This window comes from Aplidium turbinatum, chromosome 6 (genome assembly GCF_918807975.1).
Source record: "Aplidium turbinatum chromosome 6, kaAplTurb1.1, whole genome shotgun sequence".
NCBI classification, from domain to species: Eukaryota; Metazoa; Chordata; class Ascidiacea; order Aplousobranchia; family Polyclinidae; genus Aplidium; species Aplidium turbinatum.
Window position 1 is genome coordinate 18,702,386 of NC_137477.1, and position 22,528 is coordinate 18,724,913.

At 38.3% G+C, this 22,528-nt stretch overlaps 1 protein-coding gene across 1 annotated transcript in view; it reads right to left on the reverse strand.

The window, feature by feature from the left end:
* LOC145772652 (centrosomal protein of 290 kDa-like) overlaps nt 1–22,528 on the reverse strand; it is a 68,992-nt gene that overhangs the window by 18,438 nt on the left and 28,026 nt on the right. The window contains exons 22-43 of the mRNA XM_082584519.1: nt 21,738–21,872; nt 21,043–21,180; nt 20,249–20,402; nt 19,521–19,646; nt 18,924–19,071; nt 18,144–18,276; nt 17,756–17,839; nt 17,221–17,322; nt 16,681–16,787; nt 16,358–16,481; nt 15,080–15,220; nt 14,791–14,882; nt 14,359–14,497; nt 13,452–13,651; nt 12,850–12,934; nt 12,215–12,343; nt 11,169–11,306; nt 10,596–10,735; nt 10,041–10,271; nt 9,567–9,726; nt 8,829–8,942; nt 8,197–8,363 (exon numbers count right to left, since the gene is read on the reverse strand). Of these exons, the coding sequence (XP_082440645.1) occupies nt 8,197–8,363; nt 8,829–8,942; nt 9,567–9,726; nt 10,041–10,271; nt 10,596–10,735; nt 11,169–11,306; nt 12,215–12,343; nt 12,850–12,934; nt 13,452–13,651; nt 14,359–14,497; nt 14,791–14,882; nt 15,080–15,220; nt 16,358–16,481; nt 16,681–16,787; nt 17,221–17,322; nt 17,756–17,839; nt 18,144–18,276; nt 18,924–19,071; nt 19,521–19,646; nt 20,249–20,402; nt 21,043–21,180; nt 21,738–21,872 (2,987 nt within the window). The remainder of the gene's footprint in view (nt 1–8,196; nt 8,364–8,828; nt 8,943–9,566; nt 9,727–10,040; nt 10,272–10,595; nt 10,736–11,168; nt 11,307–12,214; nt 12,344–12,849; nt 12,935–13,451; nt 13,652–14,358; nt 14,498–14,790; nt 14,883–15,079; nt 15,221–16,357; nt 16,482–16,680; nt 16,788–17,220; nt 17,323–17,755; nt 17,840–18,143; nt 18,277–18,923; nt 19,072–19,520; nt 19,647–20,248; nt 20,403–21,042; nt 21,181–21,737; nt 21,873–22,528) is intronic.

Genomic DNA, 22,528 nt, shown 5'->3' on the forward strand with positions numbered 1-22,528 from the left:
CTCGCTGACGTACTGACCAAAACCTGTTTCGTATCGGGATGTGAAGAGATTCACAAACAATACCAGCAAAAAGTTAAAGAGATTTTGATGGAGCAAAGTGCAAACTTGCAACCTTTGCTTATTGAAAGCATAAAATATGAAATGAATCACGACTGGAAAGGTTTTAACCCTTACAACGTAGGGTCCGGGTTATTTAAAGCTTCGAATTGCAACATAAAAAGTTCATTGTATCGAAGTGTGACCCTGCTGGTATCAGCTTTGGGTCGAATTCATTCAATCCATGAGTATTCCTGTTTTGACATTGTTGAAATTTTATTCTCGAGACAAGTCATTAGCGTCGCAGCAAAGCATAACCTCCAGTACGCCCTATCCATTTCTTGTCTGACTCGTCTGAAAGTTTATATGGCAAAGAAAGGCCAAGATGATTTTATTGGTGAAAGAGATTTTGAATATAAAGATTTCAAAACAATTAAAGAAATTTTGTGCCTTATTGGTGAAGAAAGTTTGATAGATTACTTGTCCATTGCCAGAAGCTTGTGGACAGCATTGCAGACAAATGGTAAATTGAGATTTCAGCTCTATCTTCGCTTTAGCATTCTCTTCATGTTGCAATTTCATGACAGACTCATCAAGGAATGGGAAGTTTATTCCAGCGGGAACATTCCGGAGCCTCCCGAAGAAGATCGTAACATGCGGATGCTGGCAGCGTTTATCTACAGCTCCAAACGAAACCACGAAAAAGCGTTAGAACTGCTTGATGTACTAGAAGAGCAAACAGAGCAGGCCAATCCACTCATGTGCATGTCGATCATAATGAGCAAAACTGATTGCGTAATTGCTTCTCAAGATCATATAGCTGCAAGCAAATACATTCAACAAGCGAAAGTGAAAATAGAAAAGTTAAACTTGACTACAGAAAGACGGAATGAGAACTTGGGCTATTTGTGCTGGAAGGAAGGCGACAAAAAGTTTGAAGAAAAACAATATACGGAAGCATTAACACCCTTCAATGAAGCTTTGAACTATTATAAGCAATGTGTTGGTCGTGAAAAAACAATGAATATGACACGTTGCCATCACCATATGGCCATGGCGTTGATCATGATTAACAAAGACACCGAAGCAATAAAACATTATGAAGCTGTGCTCGCGTTGACTAAAAACTCGTCACTTTCATTTCCTGTTGCAGAAGTGCACACAGCCTACAGGATGCTACAACTATGCTATAAAAGGTTAAAACAACCTGATAAAGCATCAGAATATGAAAAGAAAAGCCTTGAACTACAAAAACAATATAAACAAATTTAGAATCAAGTAGCTCTCACTAAAATCTGCAAACTGACATTAAAGTTTAACAGTGATCTCACTTCCGGTACTGCAGTACATAGCCTGGGATACTTCTCCTCAAGCTATGCAATGGCAATGAAACAGATACTTTGATGTTTGGCAAAACAGCTCGTTCACTTTTTACTGTTATTGTCCTGGTTGTGCGCAGGATTGTATCGCTTACAGTGGTGGCCCAACAACGACTTATTTTCATGTCGAAAAATACACTGCTTTAGCACAACAAAAGCAGTTTAATATCCCCACCAGCTTTATTTTTTTGCATTAAAAACAATGAGCAGATGCAATGCGTGGTCTTTTTTAAATACTCTGTTAATTTCTTGTTTGCACTCGTTATATTAATATTGCATACAATGCTGTTAGTTCTTGTTGTAGAGTATACGTTCTTCATAAAACGTCATAAAATTTTGAAGACCCTCACCTCTCACTCGTGTGTCCACTTCCGTACATTGGGTTATATCATTTTCGATCGTTGGTCTATTTCAATGACTTCTTTTCATATTATGAGAATTATTCTGATTAAATATCCTACTGTCTTCGACTACCTTTATTTTATTAAAATATGTGGTCATTTTTAATGCTCTGTTGCTTCTTCGTTGTTAGCCTATTTATTGTATTTTCGCCACGAAAAGTCATAACACATTATATCGTTTGGTGGAGGATGAAGGCTTAACATTGTTCATTGAAATAAGCAACGGTTTCGTCTTAGAAACAGCATCTTCTATCTGAGAAGTACCCTAAAGTGTAACAAATGCATTGCTTCCATATTTAAATCATTCATTGACCGAGTTATTGCATGATATCCGACTCCTCGTCTAACCAGGTGCATTATAAACAAAATGAAAGTTTCTTTATATGAAGTCACGTGACACAACCGACCAAGTACGTCTGTCAATGGCAGTATAGGTAGGCTACGGTACAAGAGCAAACATACATTGCAAATGCAACAGTGTTCGAAAAGGCCGATTATTGCCTCACAGACGCAAGTAAACCAAAAAAGTTGTTGAAAGTTTAAATTATTACGTAGGCCTACCAGCCCTACCTATTTAAGTTATAAGCAGGTACACTTCGACTACAAGTGGAAACCTTAAACCATCACTCTGACTCATATGATATGTGAGTCATATGATCTTTGAGTAGCTCTTGGAAAATACAGTTAATCCAGAAATTTGGGACAGTACCATATTTTAACCTGGGAATCCACTAAAACATGCCCAATTCCTGAAACTTGGCATTAAAACCGCCAATATGGCAACCGGTTTGAGCATAACCGTAGGAAAATAAAACAAATCGCAAATTTGGGCAAAAATGTCTAGTTACTACGGCAAATTGTGAAAAATTATAGCCTAAATTGCTGCGTGTTTTGAAATATAGGCTATTTGCAAAAACAAAATTTCGTTTGCATCCCTAAAATGTTTTATTTTTCCGCGGCTATAAACAAAAATCATCCCTGACAAAAACATTTCAAAATATTAGGTTTTGTCACAAAATCAGTTATTTTGGTTTCATTTCGTTGTATTTGGAATTGAATTTCAAAAAAACAATTTCGTTTTTTTGTTATGAAGCAAAAGCATTTCGCTTTGCCATAAACCCGAAACGAAGCAGACAAGAATCAACAAACGTACAAAGCGTAAACAATCTAAATTGGATGACCTTGAGCCGAGTTTTAAGAATAAAAACAGATTATCACCTTATACATTTTGTGATAGTTCAGCTTAGTTCGCGCTAGGAGAACACATATCATGTCATTTATAAAAGATGCTTCGTTGTTTAGCCTTTCTCAAACCACTGTGGTCTCTAGCTTAAACAAACAAAAAACAGCGCAGAGAGAAACTCAGCTAAAAGCAGTCATGCGTGAAAAACTCGTGACATACAATAAGGAACTGTTTACACAGTAAGTGGCAGAATGAGGCAAGGAATAATTGCATACCGTATTCTGACAAACCAGCGTATTCAACTGAATGAGGGAAAGATTCACTTTAGAAACATTGTCGTGTGCACTTTTTCTGTAACTGTATCGCATTGACTTGGTAGTCGACAAGCTTGATAAAATGAATTGAACTAATACCAGTGATGCAACCCAAAGTCAGAGCAAGCTGTTTGTGTGTAGTGGTTTGATTGAGAGAAGAAGACTGACGAAAGACAATATGGGAGGGAGTTTTAGCAGAGAATTGAAATTAGCAAAACGTTTGCAAGATCTTTGTGATGACCAAGGCAAAGAAATGAACCCAAAAAAATCAGCAGAAATTTTGCATGAATTCGGATTGTTATACCAAGAGAAAAGCCCGGATAAGATCAGCTTAGTGCAAAGCGCAACGTTTTTCAACGCAGCTGTAGTGAGACAACCAACAAACCAAGTTTTCCAGAAAAGCCTCAAAGATTTTTGTTCTCAAGTGTTGCTCGCTGCTAAGGCTGAAAACCTGCACGCTGATCTGGTGAAAATTTCATGTCCAGCTGCAAAGAAAATTGACGAGATGAGAAAACACACAAATCAAAGTTTAGAAAAAGTACAAATTGTACCTTCTGGCCTGTCAATCAATGAGCAAAAAACATTCGAAACCAATCAAGTTAAGCAAATCAGGCAACTTCAGGTTGAGATAAGCGAGAAATACACAGAAATAATGAATTATGTTACACAAGAATGCGTCAAGCTGATGGGGGAGCCCCCTTGTCGATACTCTGTGACATGCATGGGATCACTTGCTCGGAAAGAGATCACTCCATACAGTGACTTTGAGCATGTTGTGATCTTAGAAGAGGGAGTGCAACACAAAACCAATTATGATGACATACTGGAATATTTTCGCTGGTTTTCAGTAATATTTCATATTATTATCATCAACTTGAAAGAAACCATCATCCGAGCCGTAGCTGTCAAATGGTTAAACGACGATTCCATCCAAGGTGGTGACTGGTTCTTTGACGCTCAGATAAACCCTGGTATTAAATTTGACGGAATGCAACTTCCTGCTTGTAAGTTTCCACTCGGCAGACCATGGAGGACTGACAACAAATCGTCGACTGTTGAATTGATCAAACCAGTAAGTGAGATGGTGAAGTACCTGAGTTTGGATGAAGATGTCAAGAACGGATACCATCTCGCTGACGTACTGACCAAAACATGCTTCGTATCGGGATGTGAAGAGATCCACAATCAATATCAGCAAAAAGTTAAAGAGATTTTGATGGAGCAAAGTGCAAACTTGCAACTTTTGCTTATTGAAAGCATAAAATACGAAATGAATCACGACTGGAAAGGTTTTAACCCTTACAACGTAGGGTCCGGGTTATTTGAAGCTTCGAATTGCAACCTAAAAAGTTCATTGTATCGAAGTGTAACCCTGCTGGTATCAGCTTGGGGCCGAATTCATTCAATCCATGAGTATTCCTGTTTTGACATTGTTGAAATTTTATTCTCGAGACAAGTCATTGGCGTCGCAGCAAAGCATAACCTCCAGTACGCCCTATCCATTTCTTGTTTAATTCGCTTGAAAGTTTATATGGCAAAGAAAGGCCAAGATGACTTTATTGGTGAAAGAGATTTTGAATATAAAGATTTCAAAACAATTAAAGAAATTTTGTGCCTTATTGGTGAAGAAAGTTTGGTAGATTACTTGTCCATTGCCAGAAGCTTGTGGACAGCATTGCAGACAAGTGGTGAATTGAGATTTCAGCTCTATCTTCGCTTTAGCATTATTTCCTGGTTGCAATTTGATGACAGACTCATCCAGGAATGGGAGGTTTATTCCAGCGGCAACGTCTCTGAACCTCCCGAAGAAGATCGTAACATGCGAATGTTTGCAGCGTGTATATATACCTCCAAACAAAACTACGAAAAAGCGTTGGAATTGCTTGATGTACTCGAGCAGCAAATAGAACAGCTGGCCGACCCACTCATGCACATGTCGATCATAATACAGAAAACTATATGCAAAACTGCTTCTCAAGATCATATAGCTGCAAGCAAATACATTCAACAAGCAAAAATGAACATAGAAAAGTTAAACTTGACAACAGAAAGACGGAATGTAAACTTGGGCTATTTGTGCTGGAAGGAAGGCGACAAAAAGTTTAATGAAGACAAATACGAAGAAGCATTGATATCTCTTAATGAAGCATTGAGATACTATAACCAATGTGTTGGTCGTGAAAAAACAATGAATATGACACGTTGCCATCACCAAATGGCCATGGCGTTGATCATGATTAACAAAGATACCGAAGCAATAGAACATTGTGAAGCTGTGCTTGCGTTGACTGAAAACTCGTCACTTTCATTTCCTGTTGCAGAAGTGCACACAGCCTACAGGATGCTACAACTATGCTACAAAAGGTTAAAACAACCTGATAAAGCATCAGAATATGAAAAGAAAAGCCTTGAACTACAAAAACAATATAAACAAATTTAGAATCAAGTTGCTCTCACTAAAATGTGTAAACTGACATTAAAAGCAGTGATCTCATTTCCGGGACTACATGGTCAGGGATGCTTCTCCTCAAGCTATGCAATGGCAATAAAACAGATGCTTTGACGTTCGGAAAAACAGCTCGTTCACTTTTTACTTTTATTGTCCTGGTTAAGTCGGAAAATACACTGCTTTAGCACAACAAAAGCATTATAATATCCCCACCATTTTTATTTTTTGCATTAAAAACAATGAGCAGATGCAATGCGTGGTCTTTTTTTAACTACTTTGTGTTAATTTCTTGTTTGCACTCGTTATATTAATATTGAATACAATGCTGTTACGGTAGTTCTTGGTGTAGAGTATGTGTTCTTTATCAAACGTCATAATATTTTGATGATATTATTTTTGCTATGATTTTCGGCTACACATGTTGAAAATATAGTTTCGGGAGAGAGTTGCTTGTTTGTACCAAAGACAGGCAAGACACAACAATACAACAGGGTTGAGCATTATGCTAATATATTTGACATATTTACAAATAGTTTTAACAGTTGAACGTTTTCTGCTCAACTTAAGCCCTCACTAAAAATCTAGAAATATTTATAAAAATGCAATAAATTTCAACTTCTTGAAGGTTGAGAGTTCTAGAAGCTTCTAATGTTCAACTCTGTTGTATTGTTGTGTTTCGCCTGTCTTCAGTACGGTACGTGTTAAAAGTCTTCACATCCTACCCTTATAGCCAGTCCGGTACATCGGGTAAAATCGTTTTTGACCTTGCTCCATATAACGAACCTTTCTTTCATATTGTGAGAATTACTTCGATGAAACATCCTACTGTCTTCGACTACTTTTATTTTATTTTGTGAAAATGTGTGGTTATTTTTCATCGTTTGTTGCTACTTTTCTATTATTTGTTGTATATTCGCCACGAAACGTCATAACTAGGGCCAGTTTTTATGACCTAAAAATTGAAAAATATGACTTTATTTTTTGAAATATATGACAATATATGACTTTATTTTTAGAGCATCAAATTTATGCGAATCTCCGTAATTAATAACTTGTATGTAAGTTTTTACATGTATTTTGAACAATAACACACTCGAACAATTAACAAAACACTTCTGTTTCACTTGAAAATCACTACAAAAATTCAAATGTACCTACCAAACCAGCTACTAAGTAGTAAGAGTCAAAGCTCTGAGCTCGAAAAGTACCCTTGGCTCTAAAGACCTCAGCACTGGCTGATCTACCGCAAGTCTTCATAATATTCAGAGACTAGATTGTGTGATGCAAAATAATGTGTCAAGATGATGTCACAATGCAAATTAACATCAAACAGCAAGCGCTATTACTAGGCTACAGAAAATAATGAAAATGTTGCTTCCAATGCTTCGTGAAACTCAGCGTGAGAACTTTCACTGCCTCCCTTATTCACAAATTATCAAATTTCAATGTGTACACAGGAGCTGTTTGAACTGCATTTACGAAGTTACTAGGGTTCAATCTTTGCAATTTAAATTAAAAATGAAAAGTCATGTTTTATGAGCTAAAATAGAAAATATGACTTTTTATGACTTTATAACTTCTTAAATTGACCCTGCAACAACGTCAGAATCGCTTGTTCGGCTGATACATAGACTACTTGACATGATTTGTTTCACTGTCATCGGTTTGACAACTTTTTGCACCACCAAAAAATAATATGACTTTAATGACTTTTACTGGCCCTAGTCATAACACATTATATTGGTTGGTGGAGGATGAAGGGTTAACATTGTTTATTAAAATAAGCAACGGCTTCGCCTTGGAAACAGCATCTTCTATCTGAACAGTCCCTACCTAAAGTGTAACAAATGCAATGCTTCCATTTTTAAATCACTCATTGACCGAGTTATTGCATGATATCCGACTCCTCGTCTAACCAGGTGCAACGATAACCTACCAAGTACGTCTGTCAGCGGAAGTATAGGTAGGCTACGGCATAAGAGCAAACATACATTGCAAATGTATAACAGTGTTCGCAAAGGCCGATTAGTATTATTGTTTCTCACGAGGTGCAAACAAACTAACTACGTTGTTGAAAGTATCGAATTATAATTAATTCTTTGAAGAAAAAAATCATCAGGACCAATTTTCAGAAAAAGCTTTGTCAGCCGGGAAAAACTTTGTTAAAAAGCAATGAGATCTAGAAGAATTAAGTCCCCATAACATTCCAACCCGCGTCAATGATTGCACGCAGTGCTTTGAGATCGGACCAAACTACCACTCTGATTCCAAACTCAGCAATATATTAAGCACCGACTCTGGGCATGTAAAATCTTCTCCACTCCACTGGTTGCATTTTCCGCAGGTTTAAGATATAGCCAGCATCACGTCTAGCCTTTTCAATAACTAAAACAACAATCTAACCAGAATAAGAGTTTTCTCTATCACAACTTACCGGCTTAAGTCTTCTATGTTGTGGAGATGTTGTCTTATCACATGATCTTGAGGGGGCACACTGTCTTCAGCAGTTCCTTGGACGTGGATTGGGGGCCCGATAGGGGCGGCAGCTCTTCGAAGTTTATCTCGCTCTAACCTTGATATGGTATCTCGTAATTGGGTGACCTAGAAGCATGAATTAAGAATCAGCAAAGTTGTCGTATCCAGAGTTACGCCCGGTGGTTGAAGATTGAGATTAAGTGGACGGGAAGGCAAGGAAGCCAATCTTCGTGTCCACCTTCAGCCATGCCTTTAAGTGTTCTGCTGAAGACACAGCTGCATGTTCACAAGCGGTGTCGAACCAGAGCCCTTTCGAGTGCCATAGCAAGGCTCTCACCACTCGGCTATGCAGCCGACCGTAAAGTACATCATACCTTCCACATAAAATGCACATTGCAGCAAACATACTTAATGATACACTGTTGATATTTATATTGTTTAACTCCCTTCAAACTAGTCAATAATTAGGAAACTATTCGGACAACCGCTAAATTTTTGTACTGGCAACTTTACCCTTAAATTTTGTGAACTACAGTACATTGCAAAGACAATTGGTTCAGAAATTGACAAGTTAAAACAAAAATAACTTACCTGCTTCTCGTGGACTTGAATTTGTTTTTCCTTTTCTTGCAACTTTGTTTTAACTTGCTCAACTTTTCCTTGCCATTGTTTCTTGACCTCCCATTTGGCAAGTTCTATGGTGTTCTGGTGCAATGCAAAAAGGTTACTATAGGTTACCAATAAAGGTTACTATTGTTTAAATACATGGCAGTAACCACTGCACTGTTATTTTCGTTTTTATATCTATTAAACGATTGCTAAACGTAAAGCCTTACTCGCTGACTAAGCGCTCAAATCTGAAACTTAACTTTAAACTTTATGCTGCGGCAACAGTAGAACTGAACAATTTAACATTCTTTCCAGGCTGTTGATATAGAAGCCCTAAGACGAAATTTCGGTAAGTTTTAAGTAAAACATATGATAGTGTAGCAATTAACTATTCAAGTTAAACTATAGTGTCAGTGATGCTATAGTGTTCACTTTGTAATCCTAGTTAGCTACGCGCATACCAGTAGTCACTGCTACTCGTTGGTTGAAAAAAAGATAAGCTTTACACACATTGACAAAGGGCTGGATAACAATAGAAACAATAACCGGCTAGCGCCTTACAAACGAAGTATAGCCTGTCAATGAACAAGTGGCTCTTCAAACAGCGGCTGTGTGATCAACCAACCAATTCGTGTCATTCTGTTGTCTGCGAGTTAATTACATGGTAATGATAGTGGTGAGAGAAAAGCAAGCTTAATTATTGGAAATAAAAATCTATACCTTCGATGGCTCTTCAGTTTTGAGTTTAAGTTTTTCTTTCAGGCTTTCGTTTTCTTCTTTGATCAGTAAGATCTCTGTTTTTAGTTTGTTTATTTTATCCATGTCAGAAAGAGATGAAGCTTTTGAACGAGGTAGTCTCGAAGGAACCCCGGCTGAGGGTCTGCGTAATGAAAAAAGTTCATAAGTAAAGTTAATGCACAATAAGGTCATTAAAACCATCTATTCAACCTAACTTTTTTTACCCGATTTCAAAGAGATTTGACAACTTATTTATTTATCTGTGAAATGTGAAAGGATTTTAAGACTTAACCTACCGGTTTCGCCACGCTTGTAGAAGCTTTGAAGCATAGCCGCAAGCCCAGTTATGGAGGCTGACAGTTTGAAGTTACCGCAGATCACTGACGACTTAGTGACAATGCAACTCTTCAATGAAACGTTTATTGAAGAGACATCTTCACTTTGAAAAACTTTCACCTCAAAACTTGCTCCGATGTGGATTCCACGGGGATGACAACATCTTCTACCACTGGTTGCTTCTTCTCATGGTCCTCACTATCAGAGGAAGAAGATGGGGCATTCAACTTCACCGGTTTCTCATGCACAAACTTCAAGCCAGCATCCGGACCTCGGGACTTCACTAGTCTCTTCACTTTATCGCGGAGTCGGGAGGCTTCAGAATCCTTTCCACGAAGATCAAGTTTCAAGCTGAAATAAGACACACATGACACTCAAATTGCAATTGTATTTTATACAGCTTGCAATATGCAAGAAGGAACAAACTGCACATTGCAACATTAACTGCACTCTTTCGCAAGCCAAACGGTTACAGGGTGACAGAACAACACTATAGCTGCTCAACATTTGCTTCGGTATTAAGGCTCAGTCACAATAAAATTTAGCTGAAACTAACAAAAACCAAGACAAGCCTGAAGAGACGTTGACATAAGCAAAACCTACTGCCATAAAAGCACAATGCAATCATTGCATCTCGCCACAAAGCCAAAAATTCGTCAAACACAATGATCTCACTTCTTTATGACTTGTTGCCTTTTCTCCGACTCTTCCAAGACTTTTTTCAAGTTTTCGTGAAGAGTTTCTATCGTTTCTTTTGACTGTTTGGCTCCTCGTTGAAGTTCTGCAATCTTGTCCTTCAGTTCCTCAATCTGATACTAGAAATTAGAGATGCTCGAATAATCAAAGACGAGATTTCAAGAACGCATATCCAGTATGTAGCGTACGTATGTAAACGTGTAGCCTACATACAGGCATACAAATAATATTCAAAGAGAGACTACTTAAATAAGAGCTTTCTGTCTGTGCTTTGACAATGAAAAATACTCTAAAATTTGTTGATTTATAGAGACTTTATTCACGTTATGCAGGGTATCTTGCTTTATGCCTTGCTTCTGTTGAGCACTTACGCTATTGAATTGATACTCAAAGTTGCATAAACTACCGTAGATAGCATGCCGTAAATAAATACTATATAATTTACCGTATATTTGTATAGCATGTGTTGATGACATAGGTACACAATACCTATACACAGTACAATCGTACAGACATCAATCACAGTTCTTGTAACTTTGTAACGAAACCTACTTTATAATGGGACGTTCTCTTATCGACCAAGATCTTAACGTTTCCTGCATCCTCCTCTTCTGCGGCGTGGATTCTAATGTTCTCCTGAGCTTGATGGACAAGGTCGGATCGAAGTTCAGTCAAGGCATGGGAGAGTTTCTGGAAACAAAGTTGAAAACTAATTTGTTGGTCGAATAATATACGGCAGTACCTCGGAACGAAGATAGCAGTTTAAAAATCACGCCATTTGCAAGCCCTCTTATGGTTAAAAAGTCCAATGCGTGACTGGCGACAGCAGTGATAACATGTAAAGCTGCCACCGGTGATGATGGAAAATTCCGACGGTTTTGTCTATTGCGACGCCTGTCCTCTTGGTTGGTGATACGCGTTTCTTTATACTGATCGAATAAAAGAATGTATGGTATACCACAACAGATGAGCAACAAACATGAAATCACATTTCTTCTTCTTAGCATGAACCTTCTCACTACAGGCGAGTGGTACCGAGAGAACAATAATTGTACCCAAGTAACGTACTCACTATGAAAAAAGCGCAAACGGTATCAATCATATGATGGCGATGGTAAAATCAGCTATAATGATCACTACTAGGACTAAGTCAAGGTTATGCATACCAACTCTAAAACAGGAACATGGGTTTGGTAGCATACTTGAATAACAGGTCTTAACAAGACCAAATAGTCGATTGTATACAAGATATATCAACATTTTATCTCTGAAATATTTTATATAATAATATATAAATTATTATGAGGAGACCGGAAGGTCGAAACGGTGGGCACTGTCTGCAGTTATGTTATTGTAATATAATTTATATATTAATTATACTACGATAAATGGTATTAATACCACGAAAGAATATTAACTTCGTGCACTCTTTTTGTGGTATTAATGTCGTATCATTTTGCCCATAGCACTGCGCTATTTGAGCACTTTGTATTACCGCTACAATCCCATCACTATAAATAATATATTATTATATAATATATTTCAGAGATAAAATGTAGATATATCTTGTATACAATCGAATATATCATAAAATTAACCTGCTGTTGTTTTTCTTTCTCTTCCAACTGGATCTTGAGCCTCGACACAAGCTTCTTCATGGTTGTCATTGGAGCCTTTGTACCAGCATGTTTTTGTCGCTCTAGTTCCTCCTTCAGATCCGACACTTCCTACAATTTACAAACATTTTAATCAAACGTCTAACTAACCTAGTATGAGAATATGTGACTATGGAAACCTCAGGAGATATCCAGCTTCCCAATCAACAAGTTGCCTTTTCATCTCATTTCAACGTTTGCCGACGTTAGGCAACGTAAAAAAGACAAGTTTTGCGTCACGGACCAGTATAAACAAAGGTTCTAACCAACAACTAGTAATTATCAATGTAAAAGTGATCTTTTTAAAGAAAATTTATTTCGTTTTGCAAGAAAAATATTGGACAGATCTCCATAGTGAAAAAGGCACTTGAACATTGAACAATAACTTGATTTGGTTTCTTTATTGCCGCTCTACAATGGCTAAAGTCCTCCTTCTCCTGGGAGAAGTGCTGCAGGGAACAAGGCACTTTAAGTGACTTTAAAAAAACTTGCATTGGAATGACAGGCTGCTTTGGTACAAAGTGTCTCGCCAGCAGTTACCACGGTGAGATTGAAATGTTGCTCTCGGGTAACTTTACCTTCTCTAGATCTTCGGCTCTCTGATGCTTCTGCGCGAGTTTTAATCGAATGGAATTCATCGCTGAATCGTTATCTTCAACCAACCTTTGAATGGGGATTGTTACACATGGCAAGTTTTTAATAGCAGATAAGATTATATAAAAATCTAAACGTTTCAAAATAGTTACAAAGAGTTCTGCCAACTTTATGGTAAAAATTAAAATCATAAACATAAAATTTAAACGTTTAATAAAAAGTTAAACTTGACATAAAAATGATAAATTTTTCAAAATAATTAACAAGACTTCAATTGCCCTCGCGTTATAGTAATCATCATCATGACATTCACTATTACGTGAGAGTTGGTCACAAATTTTCAGAAATGCGTCTAACATACGTTTTTACAATTTCTGATCTCTTGGAGCCACTCCTAATTTCGAGGTAAGAAAAAAGTTGAGAAAAAAATTTATGACGAGATGATGGAATCACAATTGATAGTTACAAAAGTGAATGAAATGAAAAAAATATATAAATGGACAGTATAAGTACTAAGTAGTTAAGTACCTCAGAGTTACATCAAATGTTGTTGAAGTTAGGTCAAACTATGAATAAAGTAACTCACTTGGCTTTCTCTGATTCTGCATGTCTTCTGGTGTCCGCTATGATCCTCTTCTGTTTCGTCACATCCACGTTTGCCGCCCGAACCCGGTCCATGAGAGCAGACATCGCTGCATCTTGCTCTTTCACCATCTCCTCCAGTTCGTTGAGATGAGCAAGATCGCTGGATGATAATCCTCCTCCCCTCGTGGGAGAAACTGCGGCCTGGAAAGATGAAAATTTTTGAATTCATAACTTTTCGGAGTCTAGGATCACCCATCTGATGAAGATATCAGTTATATCGATATAGTCAAGTTGACAACCAAGACGTTGCTGGTTCAACATCAGCTGGCGACATTGTCAATAGTGTAACAACGACACTACGCAGTGATAAAAAGTTCGGCGACCTTCAGAGATACAGAAACATCATAAATTGTTATGCATAAAAGCTATTGCTAAGATTGTGTGCTTTTATACAAAGCATGGTCACTTGGTCAGGTAGATTATTAAGATCTCTACAGGAAACTGTGGTTATAAAGAGTATGCGAGCGTTTTTATCCAACGTTTTATGTTTTTAAACCCTGGTCACGCCTTGGTTCAACTTTATGCCGAAGCAGTCAAGTTGCTGGAGACTTTTTTTGAAAATAAACACAAGCAACTATTACTTGGTAAGGTTTTGTGACGAAACATTGTCTGATGAAAACAGAAGTGAACAAGCAAATTCAAAAACTTCTCATCACGAACACTGTAGTAGAACTTACTGTATGTGCTCTGTAGTAAAGGCAGTTTAATTAAAAATAGTCTGCCAGAAGCACAAAAAAGCGATTGAATTCACAATTCTAATGGAGTTTACTGTGCACAGTTGGCATCAAGAAATAAAAACATTAAAAAATACTGCTAATATCATTATCATCATTGTTATTATTGCCTACCGTCGCTGCTTTCTTGAACCGATTGAAAGTATCATCAGTTCTCTCATGCACTCTCTGTTGCATCATAATTAGTTCTTTTTCGTGGCTCGCCGCTGATAATTCCTGTTCCTTTCTGGATTCTTCTAAGAGCATCTTGTATCTGAAAAGCAAAACACTACGTAGGCCAAAAAACAAATAACGTGCGAAAAACTCTGCGATTACTGAACAAAATCATTATCGTGCTTTTAAACAGAAAATAACCGCTGGCAAGAAGACAATAGTATGTAATCGTGCGATAGAAACATTCCTTATCCACCACACTCAGGTGCGTGGTCAGATAAGCCCTCATAAGTTAGGCTTAGTAGTTGAGTTGTCAAATCAGTCAAAACGGTCAATGTATAGCTGCAACCAGAACAGACGTAAACACGTAGGTGTGACTACGCCGAGACTCACCTGGACAGGGTCTCCTCCTTCGCTTCCAATCTTTTCTTTAGCGTCTCTATGGAATCCATGGCAATCTTCAGTTGGTGTTTGGACTCAGTGTCCTGAATAACAACAGCTTTTCAGCACAAAGATCTTACGCAAAATTATAATCTTACGCTAACGTAAAACCGTAAATAGCACGTCAGCGCAATGCGTGACATCTTAGTCATGACTATGTTACAAACATCCATCCATCTTTCGTTGTTTCTGGATAGGACGCAAACTCATGAACAAGACACAAAGCTGAAACAAGAAATACCATGTGAGCTGCCGCTTTCGTGACAGATTGTGTCGTCGGCATGTTGCGTCTCAGTTCGTTGATCACGCGATCACGTGTCGTGACGTCACTTTCAAGGTTGTGACGTGTATCTTTCAATCGGTCGTTTTCATATTGCAGAGCCTGAAAACAACAAAATGTAAAAATGAATCAAACTTTAGAGGTCCATCAGCTCGTGATTTCCTCTTTTTTCTGATCAACTTTATTGAAATCTTTCTTCAAGCCATTCTCGTAGGCCTGGGTTCGAATTCCAGGTCGAATCGTAGACCTACCTAAGACTTTAAAAAATTAATAAAACCGACTGTGTTTTCTTGTGTAAAGCCGTAAAGAACATCGACCTAATAATGCGGTCACATGGTGAGAATGACAAAATGTAAACGCACAGTCGCTCTAAAAATACTCTTACTTGTTGTACAACGACAAAAATAAATCTATAATGAATCTTACTACCATCTTCGTCACCATGGGTACGTCGAGACTAGACAAAAATATACAAACTATCATACAATATATTTCAAAGCGATTTCGGGTGTTGTAGTTTGTTTAAAGAAAAGTATCAAAAGAAAAGTTTCTAAAATTACATCATGAGAAACATGACCAAGAAAAGGCTACTTGACCACATGAAAATAAAAGGCCTATTGACTTTAACGAAGCTACACCCAATTGCAGCAAAAATAAAATATTCTAAAACTGTTCGGCCATATTAAAACATCAATATACGGAGTCAGCAATATCTGCATGGAAGGTAGAGTTAACGCAAAGAGACAGACCACCAAGACGATGGCATGACAACATCCAGGCATAGACCGAACTCAATTTGACGAATGGGCGAGCTAGGTAAAAACCGTGACTCATGGAAGCAGATAACTCGCGTTGAGGTGCAATCTGCTTCAAGCGGAGATGACGATTGAATATATCACGACAAATCGTGCAAGCGACTGGATGGCTTAGTGGTTAATGCGTCCGCCTCTGAATCGGTAGGCATGGGTTCAATACCCTGTCGGGTCATACCAAAGACTTTTTAAAATGGTACTGAGTCTAATTCCTCCTTGGCACTGAGCAATGGAATGGATTCGGGTAATAATGTACTCAGTTGCGCCTCTATACGGCATTGACACTGTCTGCTTTGTAAAGCGCTGAGGAGCAACGTTCTGTTATTCTGCGATGGTTTCTCAGCGCTTTATGATTTCTGCGATATACAGCGCTATATAAAAACAAGCATTATTATTAAGCCACGAGTTTCCACTTAGAGATTCTTACCTTGAGCTGCCCATGAGCATCCTTGATGACTTTAATTTGCTCCTTGATTGTTTCCAAAGCTTTACCTAGTTGCTCATCCACGGGTAAAGTGGGGTCGGGAAGGGTCTGGGTAATATCTTCTAGTCTGCAGGTTGTAGCTATGTTGAATTTGTGTTGATACAAAAAAGTGATGCTGTTCACGCAGCACAGCGTTGCTTTACAGCAAACAATCGCATTATTAACGTGCACTGCAATTCAAACATTAGTAGATATTTAATCAAAACCTCCATTTGCAAATAAATTTGATTAAAAAAAACTATTATATGTAAAACACAAAGTAAAACCTCTTCGCCCTTTTTGTGACGTCACGCTGTTGGGTTTGGAATTGGTCCAATAGGCGTTCGAGTTCCATCTCCCTCAACTCCCACTCCACTTGGTGCTCCTCTTGCGCCTGGGGTCACCAAAGGTCAAAGTTATCGCATCAATAACAGAAAATGAAAGATTGGGAAAGTATTTGTTCCTGGTCTGAGTGATTAAACCTCCTTGGAAGCTTATTCGTAGCAGTAGAGGGTACTTTGACTACTTTCACACTGATTAGATGCGTTAACTATTGACACGTACGCATGATTAGTTAGAAATTCTGTTAAATGTTTGAACTTTTAAATAATATGCACAAAATATAAAACACCCCAAAATATGAGCGATGTGCTTACAATGTCACGCCCTTAAAGTACGCTGTTACGTCATGCTGTTACGTCATCTTCAAACAGGTTTCTCGAGTGGCGAATCTTACACACAACATGCGATGGGCCCTGGATTATGTTAATTGTTATAACAAATCAAACAACTTTCAAAGCAACATAAAAAAGACTTAGTGTTCACACCTTAAGGAGCTGCACGATGTCCTCCTCTAAGCTGGAGATTGTCTTTTCATGTTGCTCGTTCAATTTCTCGATGTATTTTATCTGTTCGCTCTGTCGCGTGACCTGCCAGAGGAAGAGCATGATCATTGATCACAGTTTGTTTCAGTGGTATGGTTACGAGTGACGATGACGGCCAGGGTGAAAGCAGAGCGGTTTAAACTGCCATCACAGAAGTTGTTTTTAGAAGTTAAAGAAAATTTTTCAACTTACAATAAAAATCACAACAAACACAAGACATAAACAAACCTATCACATCAATATACCAACTGAGAATAAGTAGAATGATCAGTAAACCCGTTTCATCAGCGCCATGAAACTAAACATGGTTTCCGGTAGCACCTCAACTGTCCTCTGCTGATATATTTTAAATTGTTTTAGTAATCAAAACAGTGGCTTTTTCTACAAAATAAAGCGGTGCTCCCTAATCGTACTAAATAAAGCAACATGAGATATAAAAAATGTAGCTTGAAAGTCGAATTGGGGGTAACCAACCGACCTGTCGTTGTAGCTTCATGTCTTGCAGCCGCAGTTTGTCCATCCTGTGAGACCACTCTGTTAGTTTATCCGCGCCTCGTTTGTCCTGTCACCGAAAAGTTTTATAGTTATTATACTGCTCCATCTTTTGTTTTCGAAGAAAAGGAAGGTCAACGAACGCGTAATGGACGAAGAAAGCATTGGTTACATGGTACATAAAAAGCTCACACCAATTGCAGTGGTGACAACGGTCATTTTCTTCGTCAGTGCGATGGCCAAATGGTGTTACTTTACAGTGGTGTGCGGTCTAGGTCCGTCTTTAACGGCATTTGAAAGCATTAAATTTACAAATTAAAGAAAAATTTATTTATGTTTTTATTATAATCTGAATCGTATTTTCACAACATTACCTCGATGGCTTTCCTCAACTCAACCAATCCTTCCATCTCGATGCTTGCTTCCGCTAACTTATCTTCCAACGTTTCCCGCTCAATCCGGACTCTTCGGAGCTCTTCCTGGGTCATAAACTTATCCTCCTGGAGCCTGATGGGGAAAAAGAAACGCGTATATGGCGAAGGCAATTAAATAATATGAAAGCAAAACCTATCCGTCACTTCTGATAATCGGAGGTGTGTTCTTTAGTCAAAACCTCGACCATTCCAGTGCACGCAACCGCTGGGTGGCGGCCTGGTGCCCAGTTCGTAAAGCATATTTTTTTATGGAGTCACATGAGAATAATACATCAACATACGCTAAACCAATTATTATACTTGAGCTATCAATACCCACTTTTTGTAACGCATTGTCATAAAAACAGTCAAATCGGAAAGGTGTTTTGCTATACATATCAGCAACCATTAAAAAAATAAAATACACGCCTGGTATACGCTCTGGATAGCAAGATATATCTTTTCTATATTCAGGCCAAGGCTTATCCTTTGGCCAAGAAGGTTTGAGGAGCGCTACGTTATGTCATGCCACAATACAGCTAAAGCTTTTCCTGGTCTAAAAATACATTTATGCTTCAACAACCAACCAACAACAAAACATCAATACAAACCATCCTCCAAATAAAAATATCATCAAATTTCTTAATAAGGAAAGGTGCATTTTAGTGTAGAAAAAAAGCTGCTATGGCATATTGTGAAGAGAACATCACATCACAGAACCAACACAAAACCAAAACCAGCCTTAGCATGGCTTGTGAGAACTTTTCTTGCTGTGCGAGAGGCAACGCTCCGCTGAATTGCTGTCGCAGGCTCTGTATCGTCTTCTTGAGCTGACGCACTTTGTTGTTCGATTCAGTGCGGACCAGGTAGACGTTGTCATCTTTTTCATCTGTGACGTCAACAATATGAGACAAGGTTGGGAAAAACGCTAGTTGGTGGCAAGGTATGTTTTACTTTTGTTCGCCTTAATTTGTTCAGAAAGTAAGCAATGGTTCATCACATACAAAAAAGATTCATTACTTTGAGCAGTTTCAATAAAGCAGAATTACTCTCTGATATCTGCTAATTGGCCCATGAGTTCTGCAGCTCAGCAATGATTTAGCAATCGTTAGACAATGATTAAATGTCCCAACGATAACATGCTTGAGACTTTGCAAAATAATGTGATGTTCACTACCACATCACACATTTAGGGCATATATTTTATGTCAATCTAAATACCGTAATGTCCAATTGGCTTTCATGATCCCTTGATCTCCATTTTAGAGTTTTTGAGATTATCAAAACCTACCATATAACAAACGTAAAAATACGTAACGCTTCAAGAATAACACTCACCTATTTGTTTTTCTAGTTTCAGCACGTACGCCTCTAACTTCTTTACACTTTTCTTGGTCAAATTAAGTTTTTGCAAAGTATCAGCTTCACTTGCTTGTAAGTTTAAGATTTGGTGATGGAGCTGACCTGGAGAGAAAATAAACCATCACTTGTGTGAAGAGGTTGAAGTGTGTCACCAAGAAGACACATTCGCAATTTGTTTAAAAGTATTTCCTGCCCAGCCAACGGTAAACAAGTCAGCACCAAGTTTTGTCAATCAAAATTTACATGAGAATAAACAGTATAGAAGTCTTGACAGATACAATTGAACAAGCGCACTTAAAAAATATTGACAGCTCCATTTTCAGGAAAGTTCGGTAGCGAACATAGTTGATACTAAAAATACGTGAAAACCTCAAACACCTTCTCCTCGAAGGGCAAGCTAAAGACGGTGATTGAAACTGCTACAGGTGTAAGATTTCCGGTAAGCAGCTTGTCTAACCGTTGCAGACGAGACACATTGACACACCAAGTGCAGTCTATAGGGACATACCACTTTTTCTAACCGCTCGTATAACTTGCAACATGAAAAAGCGGCTAGTGGGTCACCTTTAACCCATGTTGTTCACATGACACTAACCTAAAATTACAGTACTGCTTGACTATGTAGAGCATGGTGTATAAATATGGAAAGACATTCTTTGTGCATTTTTGACACCAGACGTTCAACAGTTGTGGGATCAACCGACCTATCAATCCTTGCTCGTCCGTTTGAACTTGGAATTCTCTCAGTTGTTGCCTCAGCGATTTAATTTCTCGTTCCCTTCCTTGCTGCTGGGACTGCACGCTCTGAAGTTGGTTGTGCGAAATGTCGGCCATGTCTCGCAACTTCGATACTTTGACCTGAAGATTGTTGGGATATTTGATTATACTGAGTATTATAAACGTATTGAAGAATTAGTGACTTCTCCTCAGTGCTGTACGATACAAAGATGTTTCCAGAGCGGGCACGGTGACACTGTTGGATCAGTATTTCACAATATTCATTGAATCAACATTAAACAAGCAACGGGATATACCGTAGCTTCTTTAAAAAGGTTCCCATTCAACCGAGCAAGACGATTTGTCCCTTTGTTTTGCAATGATATACTAATATGTCTCATATTGCGTGATTTTGCAACTGACGTAAGGCAAAAAATAGTGCAAGCAATTTTCCAGAAACCGCAACAATAAAAAATTATATTTAAACTGAAACCACATGAGTTGCAGCCATCTAGACTAGATACACTAAAAACATGATGCTTTTAATTTGGATTGGAACTAAATGTTCCCATACACGTGTATTGCATTGATTTGACATGGACAAGGATTTTCCTAGATCTAATTTGATTACACTTGTTGACGCTTTGTTTTCTACTTACAACTGAGGAACAATTAAAAACGGAAATTGCGTGATAATCGGCAACAAAAGTGCATGGCGGTCGATGCTTGAACACTGAACAGTCATGGCAAATGGTACCCCGCATCTACCCTCTTCGTCTACCTTAGCCTTGGCAAGTTCCTCCTGCAAGTTATTGATCTTCTTACGATCCGCATCACTGACTGTTCGTGGGACAACTTCAGCCAACTCGTCGCGCAGCTCTCGCTCCGTTTGTTGTGCGGCCAAGTTCAACTTCGTCAGCTAAAAATGAACTGTTTTACCAAAGGGTGTGATATAAACGTTGCGAGACATAACGTTTGCTCTTGTATCCGTTGTAAGTGGCGATCAAGTCCGCATTCGTTTTTTTATTCCTGGTCACTCCCACCTAGGTCCAGGACGTTTCAATACGTTTTAGAAACTAATAGCAAGGCTGAACAACATAATGCCATGTTTTTAAGCATACGGGATTCATGTAAATTGACGCCATGAAACAGCGGAAGTTCCACTAAACTACAAATCATTAATTATTATGAAAGACGTTAAATTTTCAATCGCAGCTGAAGGAAAACACTTCAAGCGGGGTTCAGAATGATTTTGTCACAAACTGGCAATACGCGTGCCACATTATTTATAGCATTTGATATTTGCAGAATTTTCAGCAACACTTACATCAAAGCAACAAAGACATGCGTTGTCACGCAGTGTTTTCGTATTTGCATTGTGTAATTCGCAACATTCATTATTGTTGGTGTAGACTCTGACCGAGAAAGGTTCACAAACGACACATATACAATAGAGATCCCGTTCCCAACAATCACCTGAGCAAATTTCAGCTCCAGCTCCGCGTTTCTGTTCTGCACCTCTTCGAGTGACGTCATCAGCTGCTTGTGCATTCTCGTCGCGTGTTCTGCGCGTTGGCGTTCATTCAGTTCTTTCATCTCCAGAACGGTGACCTGGAGGAAAATAACTTATTTGTGATATTTCTTTCACGTCGCAATTTAATCCGATTTTATGGATGTTCAGCGTTCATGCAAAAGGCAGAAATACATTTTGAAGGGCATGTAAAGACCTGTGCCCTTCAACGTATAGATAAATACGTAACTGTAGCAGGCTTAAGCAGTTATTTGTAGCTGTCAATGTAAGCTGTTGTTCGTGGCTGCCAACAGTGAAGCAAAACCCGTTACTGCCGTTGCACTCGGTAGTAACGGATTTTGCAACAACGGAAACATGAAAGTGAACAAGGGCCTTTGCCTATTGTACCTAAATTCGATGTTTGCAAACAACTAAAACTATACGTTTGTATTTCAATAAGTTTCAAACATTGTTTAATAAACCTACCACGATCAAACCGAAAGCCTTTCGACTACAATATACTGTGTTGGGCTGCTGCGTTTCTTGACTTGTTTCAAGGTTTACTATGGCTTTCTCAAGATTTATCGAACAGCATTGATCTTGTACATGCTTAGGTTATTTCCACCCTTCCACCAGAGTTTTACGAAAAATGAGCAATTGGAAAACCTTTGTTTTTTTCTTCTACGTTTGACTCCTCACCAACTATGCGATGTTTTTTTTTTTACGATGTTTGTACTTCTTCGTGGCAAACATGGTC